The sequence below is a fragment of the Molossus molossus genome, unplaced genomic scaffold, assembly GCF_014108415.1.
Source record: "Molossus molossus isolate mMolMol1 unplaced genomic scaffold, mMolMol1.p scaffold_m16_p_12, whole genome shotgun sequence".
NCBI lineage: Eukaryota > Metazoa > Chordata > Mammalia > Chiroptera > Molossidae > Molossus > Molossus molossus.
Window position 1 is genome coordinate 12,352,535 of NW_023425347.1, and position 23,037 is coordinate 12,375,571.

The 23,037-nt window shown below is 52.9% G+C and overlaps 1 protein-coding gene across 2 annotated transcripts in view; it reads right to left on the minus strand.

Moving 5' to 3' along the window:
• Positions 1–12,188: 12,188 nt before the first annotated feature.
• The window catches only part of SSR1 (signal sequence receptor subunit 1), a 30,721-nt gene continuing 19,872 nt past the window's right edge, over positions 12,189–23,037 (minus strand). The window contains exon 10 of one of the 2 annotated variants that reach the window (XM_036255749.1): positions 12,189–12,274. In XM_036255749.1, the coding sequence (XP_036111642.1) occupies positions 12,250–12,274 (25 nt within the window). In that variant the 3' untranslated portion in view covers positions 12,189–12,249. The remainder of the gene's footprint in view (positions 12,275–23,037) is intronic. The other variant, XM_036255750.1, reaches the window with a different exon arrangement.

Consider the following 23,037-nt stretch of genomic DNA (forward strand, 5'->3'; position numbering starts at 1 on the left):
CCCCTCTGATTCTAGGCTGCCGAAGTCAGTGTCCTAAATAAGGACCCGGCAGGCACCGTCCCCAGCTTCCGCTCAGGCTCAGGGGAAGGAGCCGCAGCCAGTGGGGGTGACCGCCCGGTGCCCCGCTGTGGGCGGGAGCTCGCCGGCACCTGGTCCGCCCCGCCAAGCTCTTCCGTGGGGCTTTTAAGTAAAAGGAAACCTGCTCCGTTTAGAACACTTGGGAGCTGCAGGGAAAAAATATAAAGACAAAGATTGAAGTCCTCCTCTTGCTGCTCAGATACTATTTTTATTCGTTGAATATTACTGTTTTAATTAAGGCCAGCTTTTTCCCTTCCTCATTCTTGGGTGTGTTTTTATAGCTCATTGTACATTGCAGAGTGTTTTCCTGTGGTTTTGGGGTTTGTCTTCACGTCCAGTAAGCTGGGAGGTTTTTGCCTCCTTATCGCCTCAGCCGGAGGAGAGCCCAGGCCGGCTGACAGGGGCCCCCTGAGGGGGAAGCTGCACCAGAGAAATTCCAAATCTGGACGTGGGGGTGTGAGGTACCTGTAGTGGGTGCTGTCCCCTGAAGGTGGTCACAGAAAACTTCGGGTGCCTCCACGACACTCCAGCCAATGGAGCCACCTGGCCAGGTGCTCTTCAATCAGCCCTGTGCCCAGGGGCACGGAGAGACTGCAGCGGAGGCAGGCCCCTCCATGGGTAGGCGCAGGTGTAATGAGCAGGGAACTTCCCGACCAGGCTTGTCATGGGCGCCACACCCACCTGCCAGAATCTCAGAAGTTTATCGTGAGGCCTCAACAGGGTTTGGTCACGGGCACCATCCAGAGGGTCTCGGCAACACCTCACTCTCTCAAGGCTGCACGCTTGAAAGTGGCTCCCACTGTGGGGACAGTGGGCAGAACATACTTTTCAAAGATACGGGAGGGGGGGTGGGACCTCAGATTTCCCAAGAGTCAACCGGTGGCCATGCCCTTTCGATGACCTCCTCCAACACGGGCCTCTGCAAAATGTGGAGCTGTGATTGGGTGTCACCCACAGATTCCCGGGGTCCCCCAGTGAGTCCCCACTGTCCCAGCTCTCCTTTGCTGCAGAGCAAACCACACCCATGCTGAGGGTCAGGACTGGAAACTGGGCCTGTGGGACACACTGGCCTTTCCCGGTCAACACCCCGGCCCCCACCCACCACGAGGGAGCTGCCATCTCTGGGCGCGGGTGGGAGCGGGCAGCAGAGACTCTGTCAGCAGGAGGTGGAGGAGCAGATCCCGCGTGACCAGGGCTCCCGGGCCCGTGCACACTCCACGGTGTCACTGCACTTCACCCATAAAATCCACTCCAGAGGTGAAATCACGGAGGGTTTGAAGCTGGCTCCTCCGAGCAGTCCACTCCGGCACCCGCCCCGTGGCCCTGCTCAGGTGCCGAGCCGCTCCCGCTCTCTGAGGCCCTCTGCCCCAAGGCCAGCACCCCCAGGTCTCAGGCCAGGCCGCTGTTGTCTAGGGGCTACTCCCCCCACGACCCTCAAGCCCAGAACTTATTTGCAGTCCCTGGGTCTACACCGGACGGTACTCGCTGCTTCTCTGAAAACGACACCTAGTTTCAGGGTCAGAACTGGAGAGGCTCAGTCACGCCGCGGTGACCGCCCGCCTGCTCCCACCTTCCCCGCACTAGGGCCAGGCCTGCCCTGAGCTCCGGTGACAGCCAGAACTCGCCCGGGTGGGGCGTGGGGCTCAGGAGTGCGGCCCGGGGCCCTGCCCGGCGGCTGCCCCGCCCCCCTCGCCCACAAGGCCCCTGCCCCGCCCCCCTCGCCCACAAGGCCCCGCTCCCACGGGCTGCATCCGCGCCGGCGGCGGGCGCGGGGACGACGTGATGCGTGGAAGAGGGAGGGCTGGGGCCTGCCAAGCCAGCAGGCAGTGAAAGCGGAGCCTGGAGGGTGTGGAAGTAGAGAGAACAGAACCCTTTCAGTGACCGGGTTCACCGCGCCTGTTACGACTGTCTCTTTTTTATAAGACGTTATTTTTGAGGCAGTTTTAGGTTCAGGGCACAAGTGAGAGGAAGAGAGAGATTTCCCAGTACGCCCTGCCCCCACCCGCGCAGCCGCCCCACTGCCAGCACCCCCCCAGGCTGGACATTTGTCACAGGACGGAGCAACAGGGACAGGCTACAGTCACCCCGGGCCCTCCCTGACCCCAGGGTCACTCTCAGAGGTGTGCATTCTGTAGGTGGGGACAAATGTGCGCTGAGGCCTCCACCCCCAAATCCTCTGTGCCCTCCCACTTCCCCTCCCTGCGTTGTGTGTGCTGGACCCCAGGGCCGGAGGCCTGGCCTGGGGAACACAGGGAGCAAGTTTTGTGCTTAACTGGGGGAGGGGCAGGAAAAGGGTCTGCGGATCGGCCTCTCTGACATGAGCAGTCCATTATCCCTGAAAGAATGGTTGGGGGGCCTGGCCAGGCAGAGAGGGAGCGGGGCCTCTGGCATGCTGGAATCACCTGGAAGGAGGCCCGGTCACAGGACAGAGAGGGAGCTGCACCCCCCCCCCCACCAGGCATCGCGGTCAGGTGTGGAGGAGAGCGACTGGACTCTACTCCCCTGTAGGCAAGTGCCTGGTCTGTGGCGGATATTGCTGGGGGTGCAGGATGATCAGAGGCGGGAGGGTGCTGGGGGGTGGGGACTCAGAAACTCCAGGAAAGGGGCACCAGGTGGGCATGGGGGAGGGTGGGACTCCAGGGTCAGCCAGGCCTGGCGAGAGTGCTGAGTAGGGGGACAGGGTGGGTCTGCTAGTGGGGGGCTAGGGCTGAAGGGTGGGTGAGCACGCACACGGGGAAAATGCACAATCAAGTGCATTAAGGCATTAGGAGCGCCAGGAATATGAAGCTAGATTCTGGTGGCAAGTAGGGTCACTGAAGGTCACTGAGTATATGAGTTAGCAGGACAGAGCAGCATTCTGGAAACATCCAGGCAGCAGAGTGTAGGGTAGAGCGGAGGAAGGAAGCCCAGTGAAGAATGTGTTAACATAACCTGGGCCACAGAGGAGGGTTGGAGAGGGAGAGACGAACGGTCAGAGGTGTAGGGCCTGGGCGCGAATGTGGCCAGGAAAGCCAGCAGAGGAGCTGGCCGGCCGGGTCACGGAGACTGTGGGCTCAGTCTTTTTGAGGGCCGGCAGGAGGCCTTTGAGAGCCAGTGCCAGCTTTGCAACCCAGACCTGCTGTGCACACCTGGGACTGGGGTTACTCACATCCACACAGCCAGGTCCAGATGTTCCTGGGATGGTGGTGAGCCTCCCCCCCCCCCCTTCTCTTTTCTCTATATTGCTTTTGTCCTCAAGGAGCATCCCCAGTGTGGCAGCAAAGGGCCCCTGCAGCTCACCCTCACATTCAACAGCTCAGCAAACCCAGCTGCCAGTTCCAACTAGGCACCGGGATTTACTGGTTCTGGCTGGTCTGAGCCGCATGCCCACCCGAGCCGCATGCCCACCTGAGCTGCATGCCCACCCGAGCCGCGTGCCCACCTGAGCTGCATGCCCACCTGACCCACATGCCATTTGTGGAGCAGTGGTCAGTTGTCTCTGAACTGCCTGGATGGAAGGATCCCCAACAGAAATGTGGGGTGGCCATCAGGAGAGGGGATTTTGCAGGTGGGGCTGTCTGTAGCCGAGGGACAGATGAGACCTAGGGCTGGATTTGAGTCATGTGGGATCTGAAGCTCTTGGGCCAGGTCACACATGGGGAAGTGGGGTGAGAGAGAGAGAAGGAGGGGCCAAGGGAGGGAGGGAGAGCACCCTGGGGAGAGAGGCGCGGACAGGAGGGAAGCTCAGAGAAGTGGGAGAACAGTGAAGTGACAGCCGTGCCTAAGGGGGGCAGGGTGACCGTGCCCACCAGGACAGAGGAGGAAGACACACCTTTGGTCTTGGTGACCTGGTGCCACCGCACGTCACTGAGGTGGAGGGGAGGGTGGGAAGAAGAGCAGGAAGACTGTCCCCAGAAGGGTGTGCAGGGTCCGGGGGAGACTGAGGATCAAGAGGAAGAGCATGGCTTTTGGGGAGGGACGTGAGGAAGACTCCGTCTCCCCAGTGTGGGGATCATCAATAAGGCAACAAGGAAAGTGGAGCAAGGTCCCAGAGGGGGCAGGGGGCGGTGCCCTGGCTCTAGGGAGGGCACCAGACTCCTCTGAGATGGGAGCCCAGGAGGCGAGGAGGACGCACCAGGGCAGCAGGAGGGACACCGAGGGGTTCAGAGAAGGCTCCCTGGTGGCAGTGCAGTCCCAGGACTGGGGGCAGCCCCGGAGGAGTCCCAGTGACAGGGACAGCGGCCGGGTGGGCGCGGAGGGCACACCCTGAGCACCGGCCCGGCTCACACGCAGCAGAGTACGTCCGTTCGAGGCCGTGTCCTCTCGTGGAGCTCGATCCTCTGGGTGGCCAGGAACAGCTTCATTCCAGGACCGAGGCCCGGGGCTGGGAGGCGGGAGGGACAGGGTCTGGAAGGAGCTGGCCCAACAGTGAGGGGCGGGAAGGGCCAGCGGAGCAGCGGAAGACCCTGGCTGGTGAAGTCCGTGGGGTCCAGGCCCCTCTCTCCGCAGGGCACCTCGGGGACTGTGGGTCTCTCCCTGCCGCCTCTTGAATTCCCAGGCGAGCGCCCCTGGCTGGCCTGGCTGGGGTCAAGGGGGCCGGATCGACCTGCGGCGGCCAGAGGCAGGGGCGGAGGCCAGACCCGGGTACCTGGGTGTTTCCCCGAACAGGGGATGGGGTGTGCCTCGAGGGGTGTGCCTCCCTGGGGGCAGGGTGGGGTGGGGCGGGGGCCAAAGCTTCCAGGCTGAAGCCCGAGGGAGGACGCGGGCCTCCCTTCCCGGGCGCTGTCGCCGCGGGGCCTGTGGCCCGCCTTCCGCAGGCTCCCCTGCCCCACACCTGGTGCCAGGGCTTGGAGAATGCCCTCCAGACTCTGCTCCCCGAGCTGGCACATGCCCTGCTCCGACGGACGCTCCCTCAGATGGCCACACGCCTGAGTCTCCCAAATCCGATTCTGCTCCTTCGGCCTCAGCCCCGCTTGGAGGCCTTCCCTGACTCCCCGGATCTGGAAAGATCCCTCACTTGGTTCTTACCATATACTGGAATATATATGTGTGTGTGTGTATATATATTTGGGTCTCCTCAGCTAGACTGAAGACTGGGCAGGGCAATCATTCTATTTGTGTCTCCTCCAAATTTGGCCCAGGCCCCACTCATGTAACTATTCAACAGTAGTTCTTTTCAGAGATGGAAGCAAAGCCCCGGGTCGTGGCCCGTGTGCGCTGTATGGTCTGGGCAGGGGAGAACCAGGTTTTGGCTTGTCCCTGAAGCAGGCCAGTGGCAAGACAGGTGTTCTCGCTCAAGCCAAGCTGACACGCACGTTCTCAGATCATGACTCCCACCCAAGCCACGCTGGGGCTTTGACATCCAAGCATCTTTCGTGGACGGTGGCTGTTCTCTGCCTTAGCTGCCTGCCAGCCTCTCCAGAGGACTGGTCGGATGCCAGGTGGCGGGCCCGCCCCGGCCAGCCTCATCCATCTCTGAGGTTCAGCTATACGCTGAGAGTTTGGGGTTTTTTAAATCCACACCCGAGGATATGTTTTCACTCATTTTTTTAGAGAGAGAGGAAGGGAGAGGGAGAAACACTGATGTATTGCGTCCCACACACACCCTGACTGGGGAGCAAACTCAAAACCTAGATATGTGCCCTGACTGGGAATCGAACCCAAAACCTTTTGGTGCACGGGACAATGCTCCAACCAGCTGAGCCACCACTGGGGCAGGCCCACGCGGAGAGTTCTAAACCTTCCCCCACCGCCGAGCTTTCTGTCGAGCAGAAGGAACCTGCCCCTTGGTAGGTCTCCTGGAGGGAGACACAGTGCGAAACTTCTGAAATTTGGAGCCAAAGAGCCCTGGGTTCAAATCCCAGCCCCACCATCAGAGTGCAGTTCTGCCCCTCTGGACCTCGTATCTGTCCCCAAACTGGTTAGAACACGACCGTTTTCGAAATGTAAGGTGTAAGGTGCTTACGACTTCCAAATAAGTAGAAGCCCCCTTAAGGCCATCACTGAGATGGACAGTCTTCCTTAGGGACCTGTGGGGACAGTGACGCCCTTTTAAGGGTGTGTGATTATAGAGAAAAGGATTCACAATCTACCTAACTTGACCCATCAAATGCTTCTACATGTTATCAACATTAGCATCTGTTATCTGTTCATTTTAGCATTTTTCATCTATTTTATTTTCTATTTTTTGTTCATCCTCACTCGAGGATATTTTTTCCATTGATTTTTAGAGAGAGTGGAAGGGAGGGAGGGAGGGAGAGAGAAACATCAATGTGTCACACTGATTTTGCCTCCCACACGACTCTAGTCCAGGATCAAAGCTGTAACCCAGGTACATGTTCATCGCCAGGAATCTAACTGGGGACCCTTCAGTCAATGGGCTGACACTCTAACGGCAGAGCCACACCAGCCAGGGAACATTTTCATTTTCTAAAAGGCATTGGGAGACCCTGAGTCGGGCCCACTTGCAAAGCCAGGTGCCCAGTCCCTCTGCTGGCAAGTCCTGGGCTGGCTCCCACCTGAGCCGGAGGGGCCTGGACTCTGAGGACCGTCCCTCCCCTCTCTGCACGAAGGGGTGCAGCCCTTCCTCCTTGCCTGCCCTGTCTGTGGAGACACAAATTTCTGACACCCACTGGGTGTGCAAGGAGCACTAGCCAGTGACAAACTTGGGTCTCTCTTGTGTCCCAGGGTGGTTGGACAAGATCCTCTACATTATATCACAGCTGGGAAATTCTGGGCCCAGCGTTCAGTTTCTCCGATACTCGAGAGTGGCTCACCAAGAAATCGCTTCGGACTCTAAAACTGGAATGAGCGTTACTTACTGTCAAGAGTTTGGAGTCTGCAAATCTTTCATGTTTATCTGAAGACAAATGTCACAGGATCACGAGGTAAGGAAAAGGCAGCTTAAATTTGAGAGATGGCACTTCTTTTTTTTTTTAAATCCTCACCTGAGGATATTTTTCTATTTTATCTTCAGATAGAGTAGGAGGGAGGGAGGGAGAGAGAGAAGGAGAGAGAGAGAGAAACATCAGTGTGAGAGAGACACATCGACTGGTTGCCTCCCGCATGACCCCAACCGGGCCAGGGATGAACTGCAACTGAGGTATGTGCCCTTGACCGGAATCGAACCCATGACTCTTTGGTCTGCGGGCCGATGTGCTAACCACTGAGAAAAACTGCCCAGGGCTGAGATGGCACTTCTTAAGTTATTATTCAAATCCCTTAACCATATATATATTCATTTATGGTAAAGGAAATGCTGCCTGTTATGGACCAAATTGTATTCCCCGACCCCCAAATTCATATGTTCCATTTGTTAAAATAAAAAACAAACAGAGACTAGCCTAGAAGATTCCCTGAGCAGACAGAACCAATTTAGTCATACAAAGCTCACTTTAGCTTATTTTGCAAGGCTAACTTGACCTGGGCCATTTCTTGCTTCTGCCTCTGGAAACTGCAGGCAAAACTTGAACTGCTTCCCAAGGCTGCTGGAGGTGACCACTGAACTTTCCAGCATCTAACCAGTCACCCGGAGAAGGAAGTCACTGCTTCCTCCCTGCATAAGCTGCTTTGTAACCATATACCCTGAGCCTCCTTCCACGTTTTGGTTCCAGCGCTCTGGTTCGCAAACTCTTTTTGGTGTGTGCACAATAATTTTACCTCTGTTATTTTTGAACTTTTAACAAACTGTATGCCTCCAAAATCCAACCTAGTATATCAGACTGTGACTGTATTTGGCCTGGCTGGTGTGGCTCACCGGTTGAGCGTTGACCCATGCACCAAGAGGTCGCTGGTTCGATTCCCGGTCAAGGCACGTGCCCAGGTTGTGGGCCTGATCTCTAGTGGGGGGCATGCAGGAGGCAGCCAATCGATGTTCTCTCTCGTCGATGTTTCTCTCTCCCTTTAAAAAAAAAATCAATAAAAAAAAAATTAAAACAAACAAAAAAGAATGTGATTGTATTTGGAGGTAGGGCCTTTAAAGAAGCAATTAGATTGAAATAGGGCCATCAGGGTGGGCCTTGACCCATTCTGCCCATTCTGACCGGTGTCCTTAGAAGAAGAGGGACTTTGGCCCCCGCCCCAGAGACACGCGCGCTCAGAGGAAGGGCCATGTGAGGACACCGGGAGAAGGTGGCGTCTGCAGCCAAGGAGAGTGGCCTCGGGAGAAACCAAACCTGCCAGCACCTTGATCCGGGACTTCCGGCCCCTGAACTGTGAGAAATTCATGTCTGTGGCTCCACCCTGCCGTGGGCGGCTCTGTTAGGCGGCCGAGCAGACTGACACCCCCTGGTTTGACGTCCAGTTGCACTCGGGACCTGACAAGAGCTCATGTAGGTTGGAGAAGGACGCTCCTGCTGGCGGGCTCAGCGGAGGGTCGGTGGCAGGGAGCGCTCAGTGGACGCCAGGGAGCCTTACTGGCGCTGCATTAACCTACCAGCATCGCCGAGACGGCTGTGCCCGGTGAGCGTGCCGAGCCAGCGGGTCTGTGCGGCCCGGCCGTGCCAAGCTCGCGTGGACAGGGCTGCATGCCTCACACTGTCTTTTCCTCACATTTCACTAAGAACATCTTTATAGAATCAGAAAAACAGACGAGAATGTGAATTTTGTTTTCGTTTGTTCTAAAGTCAGAATATTCCCCTGGCCTCTAACTAGATAAGCTGTGACTGGAGTTCTCTTTGGGGTGAGGTTTTGGACTTGGGGTGCCTAGCTGTGACATGGATGTTAACGGTCTGCTTGCCCATTTAGATGGTGGACAGGTGAGGCTGGAGGGCAGGAGCTGGCTGGACTCACACGTCGTTGGGCACCATATGTGAAGGGATTTGACAGAGAAGCTCCTAAGGTCCCTTCCAACTCCCTGATTTGGTTCCTCTGATCAAACAATAGATCTGCTGTCCTGGCCGGTGGAGCTCAGTGATTAGAGCATCAATTCTCGGTCAAGGGCACCTACCTGGGTTGCAGGTTTGATCCCCAGCTTGGTTGGGGGCACATGCAGGAGGCAGTCAGTGTCTCTCTCTCCTCCTCCCTCCTTTCCACTCTCTGAAAATCAACGGAAAAAATATCCTTGGGTGAAGATTAACAAACAAACAATATATTTGCCAAATCCCCAGAACCGGGACTCTTTTGTCGGAAAGTAAACAATCTTTGGGAATGTGCCGCTTGTCCACTGAGTGTGGTGCAGCTCCGAGGTCACCCTTCCTCGGCTGCTCTGAGGAAGTGGACCTGGGCCTGTAAGTACTCGTCCTCCGCTGGCCGGCGCGGCGCGGACCCTGTCAGCGGGCAGTGGAGAGGCCTCCTGGCGCTTCCCCAGCCCCCGCTCCTGCGGTGACCGGGCCTGGGAGCCGGGGGCGGGGTTTCCAGCCGGCCCCCAGCCGGCCCCCAGCCGGCCCCCAGCCGGCCCCCAGCCGGCCCCCAGCCGGCCTCCAGGGCGGCGCCGCGTCCAGCGATGGCAGCCTGGCTCTGAGGAGCACGTCCTGAGGGCCCTATCTCAGCCCCAGGGCGGAGGCTTCTCAGAACTGTTATTCCTGTATTATTTAGAGTTCTCCTCTTGCTAGCCAATCTTTCATTATTCTAACCCCGTTAGAGCGACATCAAGCTTTCTCTGTTCAAATTAAGTAGTGGTTTCCTCTCTCTTTTTGGTTAATTGTCACCCAAGGATATATTTTCCACTGATTTTTAGATAGAGTGGAAGGGAGGGAGGGAGAGAGAGAAAGAGAGAGACATCGGTGTGAGAGAAACATGCGCCCTTGACTGGAAATCGAACCTGAGACCCTTCAGTCCGCAGGCCGATGCTGTAACTGCTGAGCCATCTGGCCAGGGCGGTGTCCTCTCTCCTGATTGGACCTCGACTGACACAGAACTGATACCATGAGCCGTCCAGGAGACAGACTCGCAAAGCTGAGGCTTGGGAATGGTTCGGCTGTGCCCTTGGCCTGAGTGCAGTGTGAGCCCCTTGCCTGGGAAATGGGGTGATGAGGGAACAGACTTGTCATTTCACGGGGAGCCCGCTTTCGTGTCTGTGTGGGCTGCTGATGGACAGCGAGCACTGCCGGACCTACACAGTGCCGGGCCCAAGGCCGTGCCCTCCCAGGGGCGCCTGGGGATCTTACCTGTCAGCTGGGGGAGCCAAGACCATTCTGGTTGCAGGAGTCTGGGCACTGCATGGATCCCTAGAAATGCATCTAGGCGGCCTCGGGCAATCGGCCTCTGCAGGACCTGCTTGGGAGCCAGCGTGACCCTGAGCGTGAGATGCCGAAATGCCCGCTGGCCATGGGACAGCTGGGCCAGGCCTGCACCCTTCAGATCGGTGAGCACGGGCGTCTGTCACATGCCCAGTGCCACACGTCTGTCAGAGTCTGACACCTAGAATGGTGGGCAGATAAGACACATCTGGTCAAATCCAAGTGCTCCAGACACTCCGACTGTCTGGACTCCCGAGAGCCTCTGACGGGCCGTGGGCTTCTTCAGTCTGGCTGGGCCCTGGAATTCTCCCTCAGAGCAGTGCCTTTGAATCGCCTGTGTCCCTGCAGCACCAGCAGCACCCAGCTGGGCGCTTACCAGCAAAGCAAATCCCCGGGCCCCTTCCAAACCACGGACTCGGAATCTCAGGAGGGGGCCCAGGGGGTTCTGACGTGCACTGAGTGTGACAGTCACTGGACACAGGAACTGATGATGCTCCCACCTTAAAATCAGTTAGCGGCCCCCTCACCCCGTAGAGGCTCGTCCCTGCACCCGACGGTGATTCTCCAACTTTAAATTCACTTGTGAAGTTTGTTTTAAATGCAGATCTCTGGGCCTGCTCCCTGAGTCTGCTCCTGGTGACTTTGCATGTGGCTCCCAGGCCACAGGTGAGACACGCACGCTCCATGGGACTCCGTCTGTGTGCACCTGTCTGTCCCATCTGTCAGCTGGACAGCCACAGCTGCTCCAGGCCGGCCCCTCTCCTCAAATACACCGTGCCCCTGCTCCGCTGCCTTCCGGGCCCCAAGTCCTGCTCCTCTCCCTCCTCCGCTCACAGTACTGTGGCTGCAGGCCCGGCTAGAGTGGAGACCGGGACTGTCTGATTCCCCGGGGCCAGGCACTCAGCACGAGAGTCATTCTTGTTTGTAGGCCTTCAATTCAGTTTATTTCAGTCCAGTTCAATGCAACGCAACGCAACTCAATTCATGTCAGAATAAAAGAGCCCTGGGCGCCCGTTACAAACACCCACCTGTGGAAACCAGGCCTCAGACTGTAGGGTGGAAGGACCTGCCCTACTCACTGATCAGGCTTGATGACTTGTGGGCACAGGAAGCATTATTCCCCTGGGAACCGAGCTCCTCCTCCAAGGCCTGGTCCAAGGCTGCAGCTGCCCAAGGCTTTCTGAGGCCTCTCCACCCAGCTCACCCGTAACATTTCCCCAAGACGAAACTGGAAACTACTAAGTATGTGTTGCAACCATCATGTCACAGGGGCTCCTGAGTCACTTCACCCAGAACCACTTCTCTCCTGACCTCAGTCACCACGTGTGTGATGGGGTAAGAGGAAGCTGAGCTGAACACCCCTACAGCCTGGGTCTCAGGGTGCATCCAGGCCTTGCTGTTGGGGACCCTCAGCCCCCATCCTACTGACTGGGGGCCTGCTTGGCTAAGAAATCTCCACCCAGAAACAGTGCAAACAGCTGTTATTAATAAGCCACAAGCCCTGGTCACACAGCCATGCCCAGCGAGGACGTTTCCGCAGGTGCCAGCGGAGAGTCCAGTGTGTGGACTGTGCTGTCCCAAGGTTCACAAGGAGCAAAACGGTCCCAAGAGCATGGCCAGTCTCCAGGGACCACGCGTCCGGGTTTCCGTGGCGCCCTGGGAGGAGCACGCACCCGGGCACCTGGAGAGCAGGAGATGGCAGGGCTGCGGGAGGGTCTGCCGGAACCACGCGTCCGGGTTTCCGTGGCGGCCTGGGCGGAGCACGCACCCGGGCACCTGGAGAGCAGGAGATGGCAGGGCTGCGGGAGGGTCTGCCGGAACCACGCGTCCGGGTTTCCGTGGCGGCCTGGGCGGAGCACGCACCCGGGCACCTGGAGAGCAGGAGATGGCAGGGCTGCGGGAGGGTCTGCCGGAACCACGCGTCCGAGTTTCCGTGGCGGCCTGGGCGGAGCGCACAGCCCGGGCACCTGGAGAGCAGGAGATGGCAGGGCTGCGGGAGGGTCTGCTGCCAACATCAGTGCATCTCCCTCCTCCTGCGTCTGAAACAACAAAGGGAGAGCCCGGCTTCAGGACAGCCCTGGAACCACCCTCCTGGGGCACTGCTGCTGGACAGAGGCGGCAGCCGAGGGCCCTCCTCACGAAGGCCGCCTCATGCGCTTCGCGAGTCCAAGTGTTTTTCCTGATAAAAGACCCTGAGAATCTCTCCTCACTCCCCACTTCATCCCACAAAGAAACAACTGAAAAAATCTAGGGTTTGGGTTCCCAGTCTCTAAATCAGTCCATTCTGTGACTCCCCAAAGGAGAGAAACACTGCGCCTCTCCACGGGGATTGGGTCGGACTCGCAGCGTCAGTGGAGCCGGCATAAGAAGAAACCTGGGGACGTAGCCATGCTCCGTGGACAAAGCAGGAAGCACCGCAGACAGACTCATCTGGACAGATTTGGAGGGTTTTGCTTTGTAACTGAGTCAGCTCCCAGTCTCACTCATTCTTCCCTTCTTCACTCAACAAATGTTTATTAAGCTGCCACAGTGAGCAAGGTGTGGTCCCTGCTCTCATGGAACTTGCAGCTGGGTGCGAAAGACAGACACACGGCTGACAGACACACGGCCGACTACCGGTGGGTTCAATGGAGTCCTTGTGAATGGATGCTAAGCCCAAGGCGTCGTGGGAACAACACCTGACTCTCTGTGGTGCCTGGGGTGGGGTGGGGGACCTTAGAAAGCTTCCTTCAAAGAGGTGGCAAGAAACTGAGATTGAAAAAGTCAACAACACCCCCTTTCCCAAGTCCCCGGTGTCAACATCACAACAAAGGGACAGCCAGCAGCCTCGGGTGGCTCAGTCCCCTGCACTGAGGGGTGTCCACGCTGCCGCTGCCGCAGAGGCAGGATGTGAGTCTGACCACAGGGACCGGGGCACTCTGCGAGGCCACGAGCCTGCAGGCCGACACTGCGTCCCGACTGAGGAGCCGTCCCAGACTGAAGGTGGCCAGGGGACAGCCGCCTACGTGCAGCGCCTGGTCTGGGACTGGCTCCTGCCCAGGACGAGGAGCTGTGAGGGCACCGGCCTGCGATCAGGAAACACTGCTCGGATGTGAAGTTTGCTGATTTGACAACTGTAATTTGGTTGTCAGAGACACATCGGTCCAGCGCTGGTGTGCTCAGGGGCAAAGGGGCACACTTCTACAACTCGCAAATAGGTCAGAAAAAGTGTGTGTGCGTATATGTGGCAAATGTTAACAATGATCTGGGTGAAGGTAAGAGATGTAGGGAAGTTCTTTGCACTATTTTGAAACTTTTAAGTTGTAACCAAATTAAAGGTGGCCCCCACACGGGCACTTGACCGGCAGGCAGGGGCGGGTGCAGCATGGTCCCGTAGGGGCGGTGGGCCGTGCAGGCGCGGGCGTGGCCGCAGTGACGTGTGTGCAGGGAACACGAAGTTCAGCTGGGACACAGGATCCGAGCAGGGCCTGGGGAGAGGTCGGGTTCAAAGGTTCGGCAGACGCGAAGAGCAGACGTCCAGTCTGCGTCCTGCGGGCTGTGGGAGCAGGAGGCCATGTTCAAGTGATCACACGGTGCTGACGCACAGGGGACGGTCCGGGCTCTCACAGCACGCGAGGCCTCCTGCTCCTTAACATGCCGGGCTGAGCTGCGGGCTTCCGCCATGCAGGACGGGGCGGCGCGGGCACGGAAGAGGTGGATGGGCGACTGTGAGTGGGGGGGGGGACACTGTGAGAGGGATTTCCCCGCGGAAGTGGCGGCACTGAGTGGATGCTGAGAGAAAGCAGCCGGAGGAAGCTGTCCAGCTCCCGTGGACTGAGGGGCTGTGACACTGGGTGTCTGGCTGAGTCGGAGGCTCCAGGAGAGGTCCAGGAGCTACGGCAGAGCGATGGGCGAGCCCCTTGGAGTCTGACTGCCTGTGTCCACACTCTGGGGCCTGGACCCTCTCTTACTGGCTGGGTGAGCATAGGGAAGCTGTCATTTGTGCTTCAAGATCCTCAGCGTGGTGACACTAGAGCGTATCTCATCCAGGGCTGGCGCCCTGAGAACGGAATGACTGAGCACAACTAAGTGCTTAGAAGAGTCCCCAGATCAGAGGAAGTGCTCAAAAGGGTCAACTGCCACCGCTGCCACCACCAGCTTCATTTGGCCTCAAAGGCATCCCGCAAGAGTGTGGGGAACAGGAGGGGCAGGTGGGGCAGCCCCACTGTGCAGGGAAGACTGTTGGGTCCAGGCTCACCCGCCGAGCTCGAGCTGTCCTGTCATAGGCCCGGGCTTCCCGGGGCGGCCAGCTCAGCGCCGCAGCCTGGCCGCACTCTCAGGCTCCTGGGAATGTCTTTGCAGTAGGGTTTTGTAAGAACAGGTGGTGCTAGCCCTGGCCGGTTTGGCTCAGTGGTTAGAGCATTGGCCTGCGGTACAGAGACACCCAGGTTCAGTTCCCGCTAAGGGCACGTACCTCTGTTGCAGTTTGTCCCCGGCCCTGGTTGGTTGTGTGGGTGGCAGCCACTCAATGTGTCCCTATCACATCGATGTTTGTCTCTCTTTCCCTCTCTTCCTCTCTCTCCCTCCCACTCTATCTGAACAGGTGAGGATAAAAAAAAAAAAAATCTAAAAAAAGGAAAAGAACAGGTGGTCCTTATTAAAATGTGGATCCTGGGCATAGCTCAGGGCTAGAGTCAGATATGGGGATGGTGCCCTGAACTCTGCACTTCAAACCCGCATCTCCCTGCCCCCTAACTCCCACCCTACCTCTCTCACATCTTATGGGTGATTTTTTTTTAATGCTGCCTCAGATCGAGAAATAATTGTTGAAGTAAAGCATTTTGGAGGGAGAAAGCTAATGGCAATTATTTTAGTCCTGTATCTCAAGTGATCATTCTGGAACCTTTAATTTATATAATTCAATAAAATATGTTAAGGTTTTATGTGGCCAATGACCACAAGGAAGTTTAATCGGGTTCAAGAAGGAACTGACAGTTGAGCTGCCGGAGACTGGGAGGGCGCCCCCTGCAGGGTCCTGCGGGGCAAGACGCTGCACTGCGTGGTTCTTGATTCTTTCAACTCTAATATCACACGAGGCTCCATGAAGTGTAGAAAAAACTAAGAGGAACACACCTTTCAAACTGAATTTCACAGTTCTAGAAAAAAAAAAAGGATGGTTTTTAGTTGGCTGTCAAATGAATACTGTTCATGTCGCAAGGAAAAGAAACATTCCTCAAAGCAAAAATTAGGTTCTTCTGGGATAGGCACTGAGATCAGGGTTTTTTGTTTGTTGTTTTGTTTTTTAACATGCAATAGCTTTAAAAATTTAATAAGATACTTGACATATAATAGCTTTATAAATAGTTGTTGAATATTAACAACTTCAAATACTATTATCCCCACTTTACAGATGAACAGGCTGAGACAGTTAGGTGACTTGCCAGTAAGTAGGTGGGTCTTGATTCAAACAAGTGCTAATTCAACAGCAATTAACTCACTGATGTCAATGAGTGAAAGTGTTTTGTCAGTTCCTCCAAATAAACAGGTTTATTGTGTGTGTGTGTGTGTGTGTGTGTGTATAAGGACATGATGGAGACGAAGCAGAGGGGCGGTGGCTTTGGGCCTCTGAGACCACATGAGTGTGGTCAGCCAGCTCTAAGCTGACCCACAGGGGAGTCTCTTACAGCATTTACCTTTTGGCATGGTCATTCAAGTAACTTAAAAGCCCAAATCACTTCCTTGATGTCTTAGCAAAAGCAGTTTTTCACTGTAATTTGATGTTTACTTTTAGGGTGAGGGTGGAGCACAGGCATGCGTAGGCTGCTTGGAGTAGGTTTCTGCTTTAGAAGAGAACAATTCCTAACAGAGTCAGTCTTATCTTCTTCCCAATCCTTTCGCATCTTTCTGGCAATGTCAGGGGGCAGCCCTGGGAATGAGTGGTTCACTGCCATACCACCCGTGAGCAGCAGAGGGCACCAGAACACATTCATGCTGCCGGGAATGGGGAGCCTGGGAGTAATGGTAATGCTTTTCAAGTGCCTACACATCATTTGGAGAATTCTTGCAGAGGACTAATACTACACACTTAAAATTATGAAAATGAGCTTATTTAGTCATTTCAGCTTGGTATAATTCATTAAGCTTGTCATTATGAATTTAAGGGAAAAATATTTAAGGTTACAATTCACTCTGATTTGGGAACTTTTCATTGTGAAGCTCTGGCTGTGATCTTCCTATTGTTTCCCTTCCTTTCCCAGAACTCACCTAAGGGACCGCACATGCTCTCTTCCAGCAGCTCCTGGGCACTTGCTGGCCCGTTGCCTTAGTTTCGTTTTGGTAAGCGCTTCCTGGTGCGGCTGCGATGTGGAACCAAGGGGCCACTGCAGCTGCCCATCTTCTCTAGAACCCCCCGGGCAGCCGTCTGCAGGGCCCTGAAGGTGCACGCACATGTGAACCCAGGGCACAGCAAGTCAGCTTACAGAGCCTCCACACCACGAGGCAGCAGGAGCACGGGAAGGATCTGCACAGACGGACCTGTGTCAATCTCAGATTTGACACTCAGTGGAGTGACTTGTATTTAACTTGGGTTTTCAATGTCCTCATCTGCAAAATGGGCATGTGTACCTACTTCACTGTATGGTTGTGATAATTAAAGAATTCAGATTGATTCTCTACCATGTATCATGTACTGTTTTTAGACTTGGTGATCTGGTGACTTAAACCTGACAAAATTCTTGCTGCCATGAAGCTTACATTTCAAGAGGATGTACTGGAATTCCGGTAATGGGAGGACAAGGTAATTTCAGACAGCGGTAAGGGTGTAACGACAATACAGGGTGGTGTGATGCAGGCGCTTGCCTTCAGTGAGGCAGCAGGTCAGGGCAGACGAATGGACAGGCAAGGGCTATGTGGCTGCCAGCTGGGCAGAGGGACTCACTGGCAAGGCTGTGGCTGGAGGGAAGCGGAAGCAGAAGCAGAGGGCGAGTGAGGTGGAGACTCCTCCTTCACCCAAGTGCCAGGAGGCCAGAGGAGGGTCTCTAGACAGGCAGGGGCAGAGGGACAGGGAGGCAAAAGGTGGGGCAGCACAGTGCCTGGCACACCACCAGCTGTAGCTACAGGTGGCTTACTAATTTTTAAAAATAACAGATGGGAAGCTTGGGCTCCTTTAAAGGAAAATAATTTCAAGTATTTTCCAGTAATAGTCTACCTTGATTTTCTTTGAATATGTAAAGTGACCATACACTCAAGTTTAAAAATGGGCTCATTTTCCTTTTGGGTACAGAAAAGCTGCCCACAGCTCTCTGATGATCATACTCGCCGTTAAAAGGCTCAGGCAAAATTAACATTTACATTTATTTCTTGCGTTATAAAATATATGTACATTACAAACATTTTGAAACAAAAAAAATCCACCACCTTACCACAAAAACTACTTTAGCATTTTGTCTTTCTTTTCAGATTTTAGACAAATCTAAAATGTACTTAATACTGAGCACTGTAGAGAAGACATTTAAATGCTGGTTCTTACTGTCCTAATTAAGTATTTTTGACTCTTCATATTTTTCTTTCAGCAGAAAAGACTGAGAACATTACATAGTTACAGAGACTAACTCTCCAGTTTGCACAGCCCCTAATCAAGTTTTTTTCCTACTAGAGTTCTACCACTTTCAGTAAAATCTTGACAAGCAGAACAGTCTAGGTATTACTGACTCACTGATAACAGACAAGGAAGTTAAGTCAAAGGCCTGTCTCTGCTCACTTGAAAACGTTCAAATGGTCAGAGTCTGCAGTCTCCAGTCTCCACAATTACTGGGAACCCAAACGGTCAGTACCTGAGGGTAGATGTCTAAGAGCATCATCTAAAGTCAACTGGCTGCCAGCCGAAGAGCAATGCAAAGCTCATCGCAAAGCACCTTTCTTCTAAAACAAGACTGTTATCAAATACCCACATTTCACATGCAGAAAATATATGAAGTTTTTACAAATTCCAAAGGAAAATTAGATAACTACTTTAGTTTTAGTTTTTTCTTTTTTGCTTAACATTTTAGATTCCTTCATGCTTCTCATCTTTAAGATACAGCAAAAAATAAAAGAGTAAAAAGACCGAGCAGTAATGTGTTGCGTGGCACCTAGGGAACACTGCGCGTTGCACACACACTTTGAAGACCACCTGCTCACTAAGGGTTATGTAAGAAAGAAAGATGCAGGCCAGATTAAGTGGCAGGTCAGACCAATGGGTTTACCAAACTGGAAAAGCTATGTTTTCCAGATACTTCTAGAGCAGGGTCACTTCTCAAAGCCGCACAAGAGTTTTATGGACTCACAAGCCTCACTTTCACTAACTACAAAGTCCTCAAGCTAGTCAGAAAACATTCTCAGTCAACAGCTAAAACCTCACACAGCAGAAGAAAGTTTTGTTATAAGTAATCTGACTAAAACACACTGCTAGAAACCACAGTCCAAGTGTGCAAGCATTAGAATTAAAATAGCAAACCCAAGACCCTCTGCAGATTTTAGGAAAATACGTAAAATGATAAATTTTGATCGAAAGGCATTTTGCCTATACTGAATGATCTCAGATTTTTTTAGTTATTAAATTGTTAGATTTTGAAGTGGCAAGAACTGAGATCTAATTCAAAGCAGAGCTAAACATTAGAATTTATTAAATACTGACATGTAAGTCACCATACCTGGGGCATGCTGGGTAAGTGGGAGAGTTATGCTACTGAAGAATGCAAGAAGTTAGACTGGGGAGGTTTATACAGGGAAATAAACATCTGTGATTTGTTGGTTTAGGGTTACAATAAAAATTTAAGTGAAAACGAATCACACAGCACTAAGACAATAATTTAGGACTAGAAAATTAAGACTGAGGAAATAGAGTGAACAGATGAAGCCACGACAACCGCCACGAGAACTCTGCAAAGACCAGTCCGGAGAGAGGGAGAGGAAACTGAGTTTGGGTCAGTCAGTGGACACAGGAGACAAGAGCAGGTTCCAGAAGGGAAGGCGGGCTTGGAGGCTGGAGGTCCATGGGTTATATGCACAAGCTGAGGCTGCAAAACTGAGATGAAGAGACTGGCAAGTAGGGAGCCGTGAGATCCCAAGAGAATAGGTTTTGGGGGCAGAAGCTACATTGAAGGAAATTAAAAGACTGAAAGCCTGGAAAAGGAAACCAGTACCCTCGGATATATTTTCACAAAGAGGGAAAACAAGTAAGAACAGGAACGCAGCTAAAGTGGTGAGAGAATCACACGAGAGGTTCAAGACAGGGAGGTTTTTGTGAAGGTGGACACAGCAGGAAGAAGCCAGGGGTGGAAGGGTGACAGGAAATGAGGTGCACTTCTGAAGGTCAAGGCTCTCAAGAATCTGGAAGACGGGACCTGGTGACGACGAGTAAGCGTCAATCACAGTTGTGAGCGCCTTGTGCAGACTGCAGACATGGCCAAGACCACACATGTACAGACCTGTTCTTAAAACCACGCCTATCGGCCACAAAGCTGAGAGTAATTCTAGGCAGGGGCTTCAGTATACACCAGATACGTGTTATCCAGGTGGATTCATGGGTTCAACTAAGTTCAAAAGTCAAGCAAAAACATTCTCCTACCACCACTTAAGAGCGACCCTGCCCCGACTGTCTCCTCTGCAGACAGTGTCAGGACGAGCAGTCTGCAGCCTGCTCGAGATCTTACTCCCCCCTTAGTGGACACAGTGCCATCAGCTTAGGGGGACAAATTTAAAAATACCAAACAGTACTTTAAGCCATAAAATGGTAACAAGAACAGAATGATACTCAATGCAAGGCCTTGCAATATATGTGACACTAATTTTAAAAAAAAACAGGACAATTCAAGGGGAGAGAAGTCCTACTCTTACATGTACTGAGGCCCACTGCTTTAAATCTACTGAGGATGATGGCAAGTAATCCTTTCAAGACAGCCACTGTCAAAAAGTACTTATAAATGTAGCTTGACTTTGGTGACAGAGCGGTATCTACCTCAGAGAAAATTAGCAAATACCAAATGATGCAACCAGAACCAGGTAAGTATACTTTGTGCATTAATGTGAATGTGCTCCCTGATGAAGTGTTCATATACCTTTTCCCAACAAAGGCCGAGGCAGCAATGGACCAAACCCGCAGTGTGGGTGCCACCGGTTTCCTGAAGGCTGTATGATAGCAGACAATGGGTTGCCTAGGGTAGTTGTGAGGACTGAATGAGAATGATGTATTTGCCTCCTGGGACATCTTGGTTGCTTCCAGGTCCTGGCAATTTTGAACTAAGCTGCTGTAAACACCCATGCCCGGGTTTCTTGTGGATGTGCAGAGCAGAGGCTGTGAGGACTGGATGAGAACCGTGTGGAAGGGCAGAGTAGAGGCCTGGTATACATCTGCTCAATCTGAACACTATCCTGACTGAAACATTTCAGTTTTATAAAATGCCCTTAGAGCCTGTACATCTATTTTGACAACATGAATAGATGGGTGACCAAACGGATTTCTGTAAAATAGTAACCTTTTTTTATTGGGTGGCTTATCATCTGAAGCTGAAAGAAATTTTTAAGTTCTAAAAATGGAAACACTGGAGAATATGTAGCCTCTCCAAGTGTTCTGAAAATGGTAAATCTCAATTGGATGTGCAGATTCTAACATTTATTTCAACAACAAAAACTCTCTTTGGCAGCCATATTACTCGGGTTCATCATTAAATCCACAGAACTAGCCACATTTCATGTACATCCCAATAATTTTACTCTGTAGTTAAAAAAAAAAAAAAAAAAAGAGTAACTGTTCTATGCAGAATTTAACTATCACTCCACATGGAAGTCCAAAAAGTACCATATGTGCCCTGGCCAGTTTGGCTCAGCAGTTGGAGCGTTGGCCTGCGGTCCGGAGAGACCCGGGTTCGGTTCCCGCTAAGGGCACGTACCTCGGTTGCAGTTTGTCCCTGGCCCTGGTTGGGTCGTGTGGGTGGCAGCCACTCGATGTGTCCCTTTCATGTCGATGTTTCTCTCTCTCTCTCCCTCCCACTCTATTTGAACAAAAAATGGAAAAATGTCCTCCGGTGAGGATATAAAACAAACAACAACAAAAAAAAGTAAAAAAAACCCCAAAAAGTACCATATGCCCTTCCCCTCATGTGCTTCATGTGTCCCCTCCTCATGACAATACCTGTTGCCTACAACAGCAGCAGCCGTTACTCATATGGTTTCCCATGGACTGGAGTTTTTTTTTTACCCTCACCTGAGGACATTTTTCCATTTTTTGTTCAGATAGAGTAGGAGGGAAACAGAGGAAGAGAGAAACATCGATGTGAAGGGACACATCAGTGGCTGCCAGCCGCACAACCCAACCAGGGCCAGGGGCAAACTGCAACCGAGGTACATGCCCTTAGCAGGAACCGAACCCGGGTCTCTCCGAACCACAGGCCGACGCTCTAACCACTGAGCCAAACCCTCTAGGGCTAGACATTTTTTTTTTTAATACTCACCCAAGGACATTTTTCCATTCATCTTCAGACAGAGTGGGAGGGAGGAAGGGAGGAAGAGAAACATCGATGTGAGAGAGAGACATGGACTGGTTGCCTCCCACAGGACCCCAACCAGGGCTGGGGATCAAACCACAACCGAGGTACATGCCCTTGACCAGAATCAAACCCGACTCACTGGTCTGCGGGCCAATGCTCTAACTGCTGACCCAAACTGGCCAGGGCTGGACAATGTTTTAAGAATCCAAAACTGAAGCCCAGAGAGGTATTCTCTTCCAACTAAGAGGAGGGAGCTGGGATTTTGAATCCAGGCAGTCTGACATGAGTCCATTCCATACTTAGTTTTATTTGTGTGTGTGTTTTCCTGAGTAAACTAGTTTTAAGGAAGAATCACTAAACGATAATGTATTAGGTTAGGGTATGTAGGAGACAGAATCAGACAATCTGGAACTTACACTTCATGTAGCTCTCAGTTTAAAAAGCACACCAACACTCCAGAGATAAAGTGCCTTCTGAGGATCACGGTTAGAGGCCAGGGCTGACTACGTCCTAATCTCCAAGCTAGCATACCTATCACCTCTTTGTGCAACCGTGCAGAACTTGCAGTGAGGTTGGGTTATCACCAGGAATACTTCTGAACACGATGCCATGGAAGAATAGCATATGAAAATTGGCCCACATTTTCTTGTTCTTTCTTTGAACACCTATGATAGCTTTCCACCTTAAAACTGTGAACTAGAAGCTGGGATTAAAAAGCAAGCAAAATATAAGCTCACAGCCCAGCAGAAAGAGATAGACATGTCAACGAGATGACAGACTGTCACAGGCCCCACTACAGGAATCTATGTAAGGAACAGCAGGGAAATAGGAAAAGCCTAGTCAAATCATCTTTGGCTGTGATTTATGAACTTAACCTGTAATCCCAGTTCTATCATTAGCTGGTTGTACAAACCAAAAAACATACTTCTCTCTCATCTCTAACATGAGGATGAATCTTTCAACCCTTTACAACTTGAAAATACAATCAAACTAGGAAATCTGTTTTGAAGAAAATGTTTTTAAAGTCCAAGATTTTGCCCTGGCCGGTTTGGCTCAGCGGTTAGAGCGTCGGCCTGCGGTCCGGAGAGACCTGGGTTCGGTTCCTGCTAAGGGCACGTACTTCGGTTGCAGTTTGTCCCCGGCCCTGGTTGGTCGTGCGGGTGGCAGCCACTCGATGTGTCCCTTTCACGTCGATGTTTCTCTCTCTCTCTCCCTCCCACTCTATCTGTACAAAAATTGGAAAAATGTCCTCGGGTGAGGATAAAAAAATAAAAAAATAAAATAAAGTCCAAGATTTT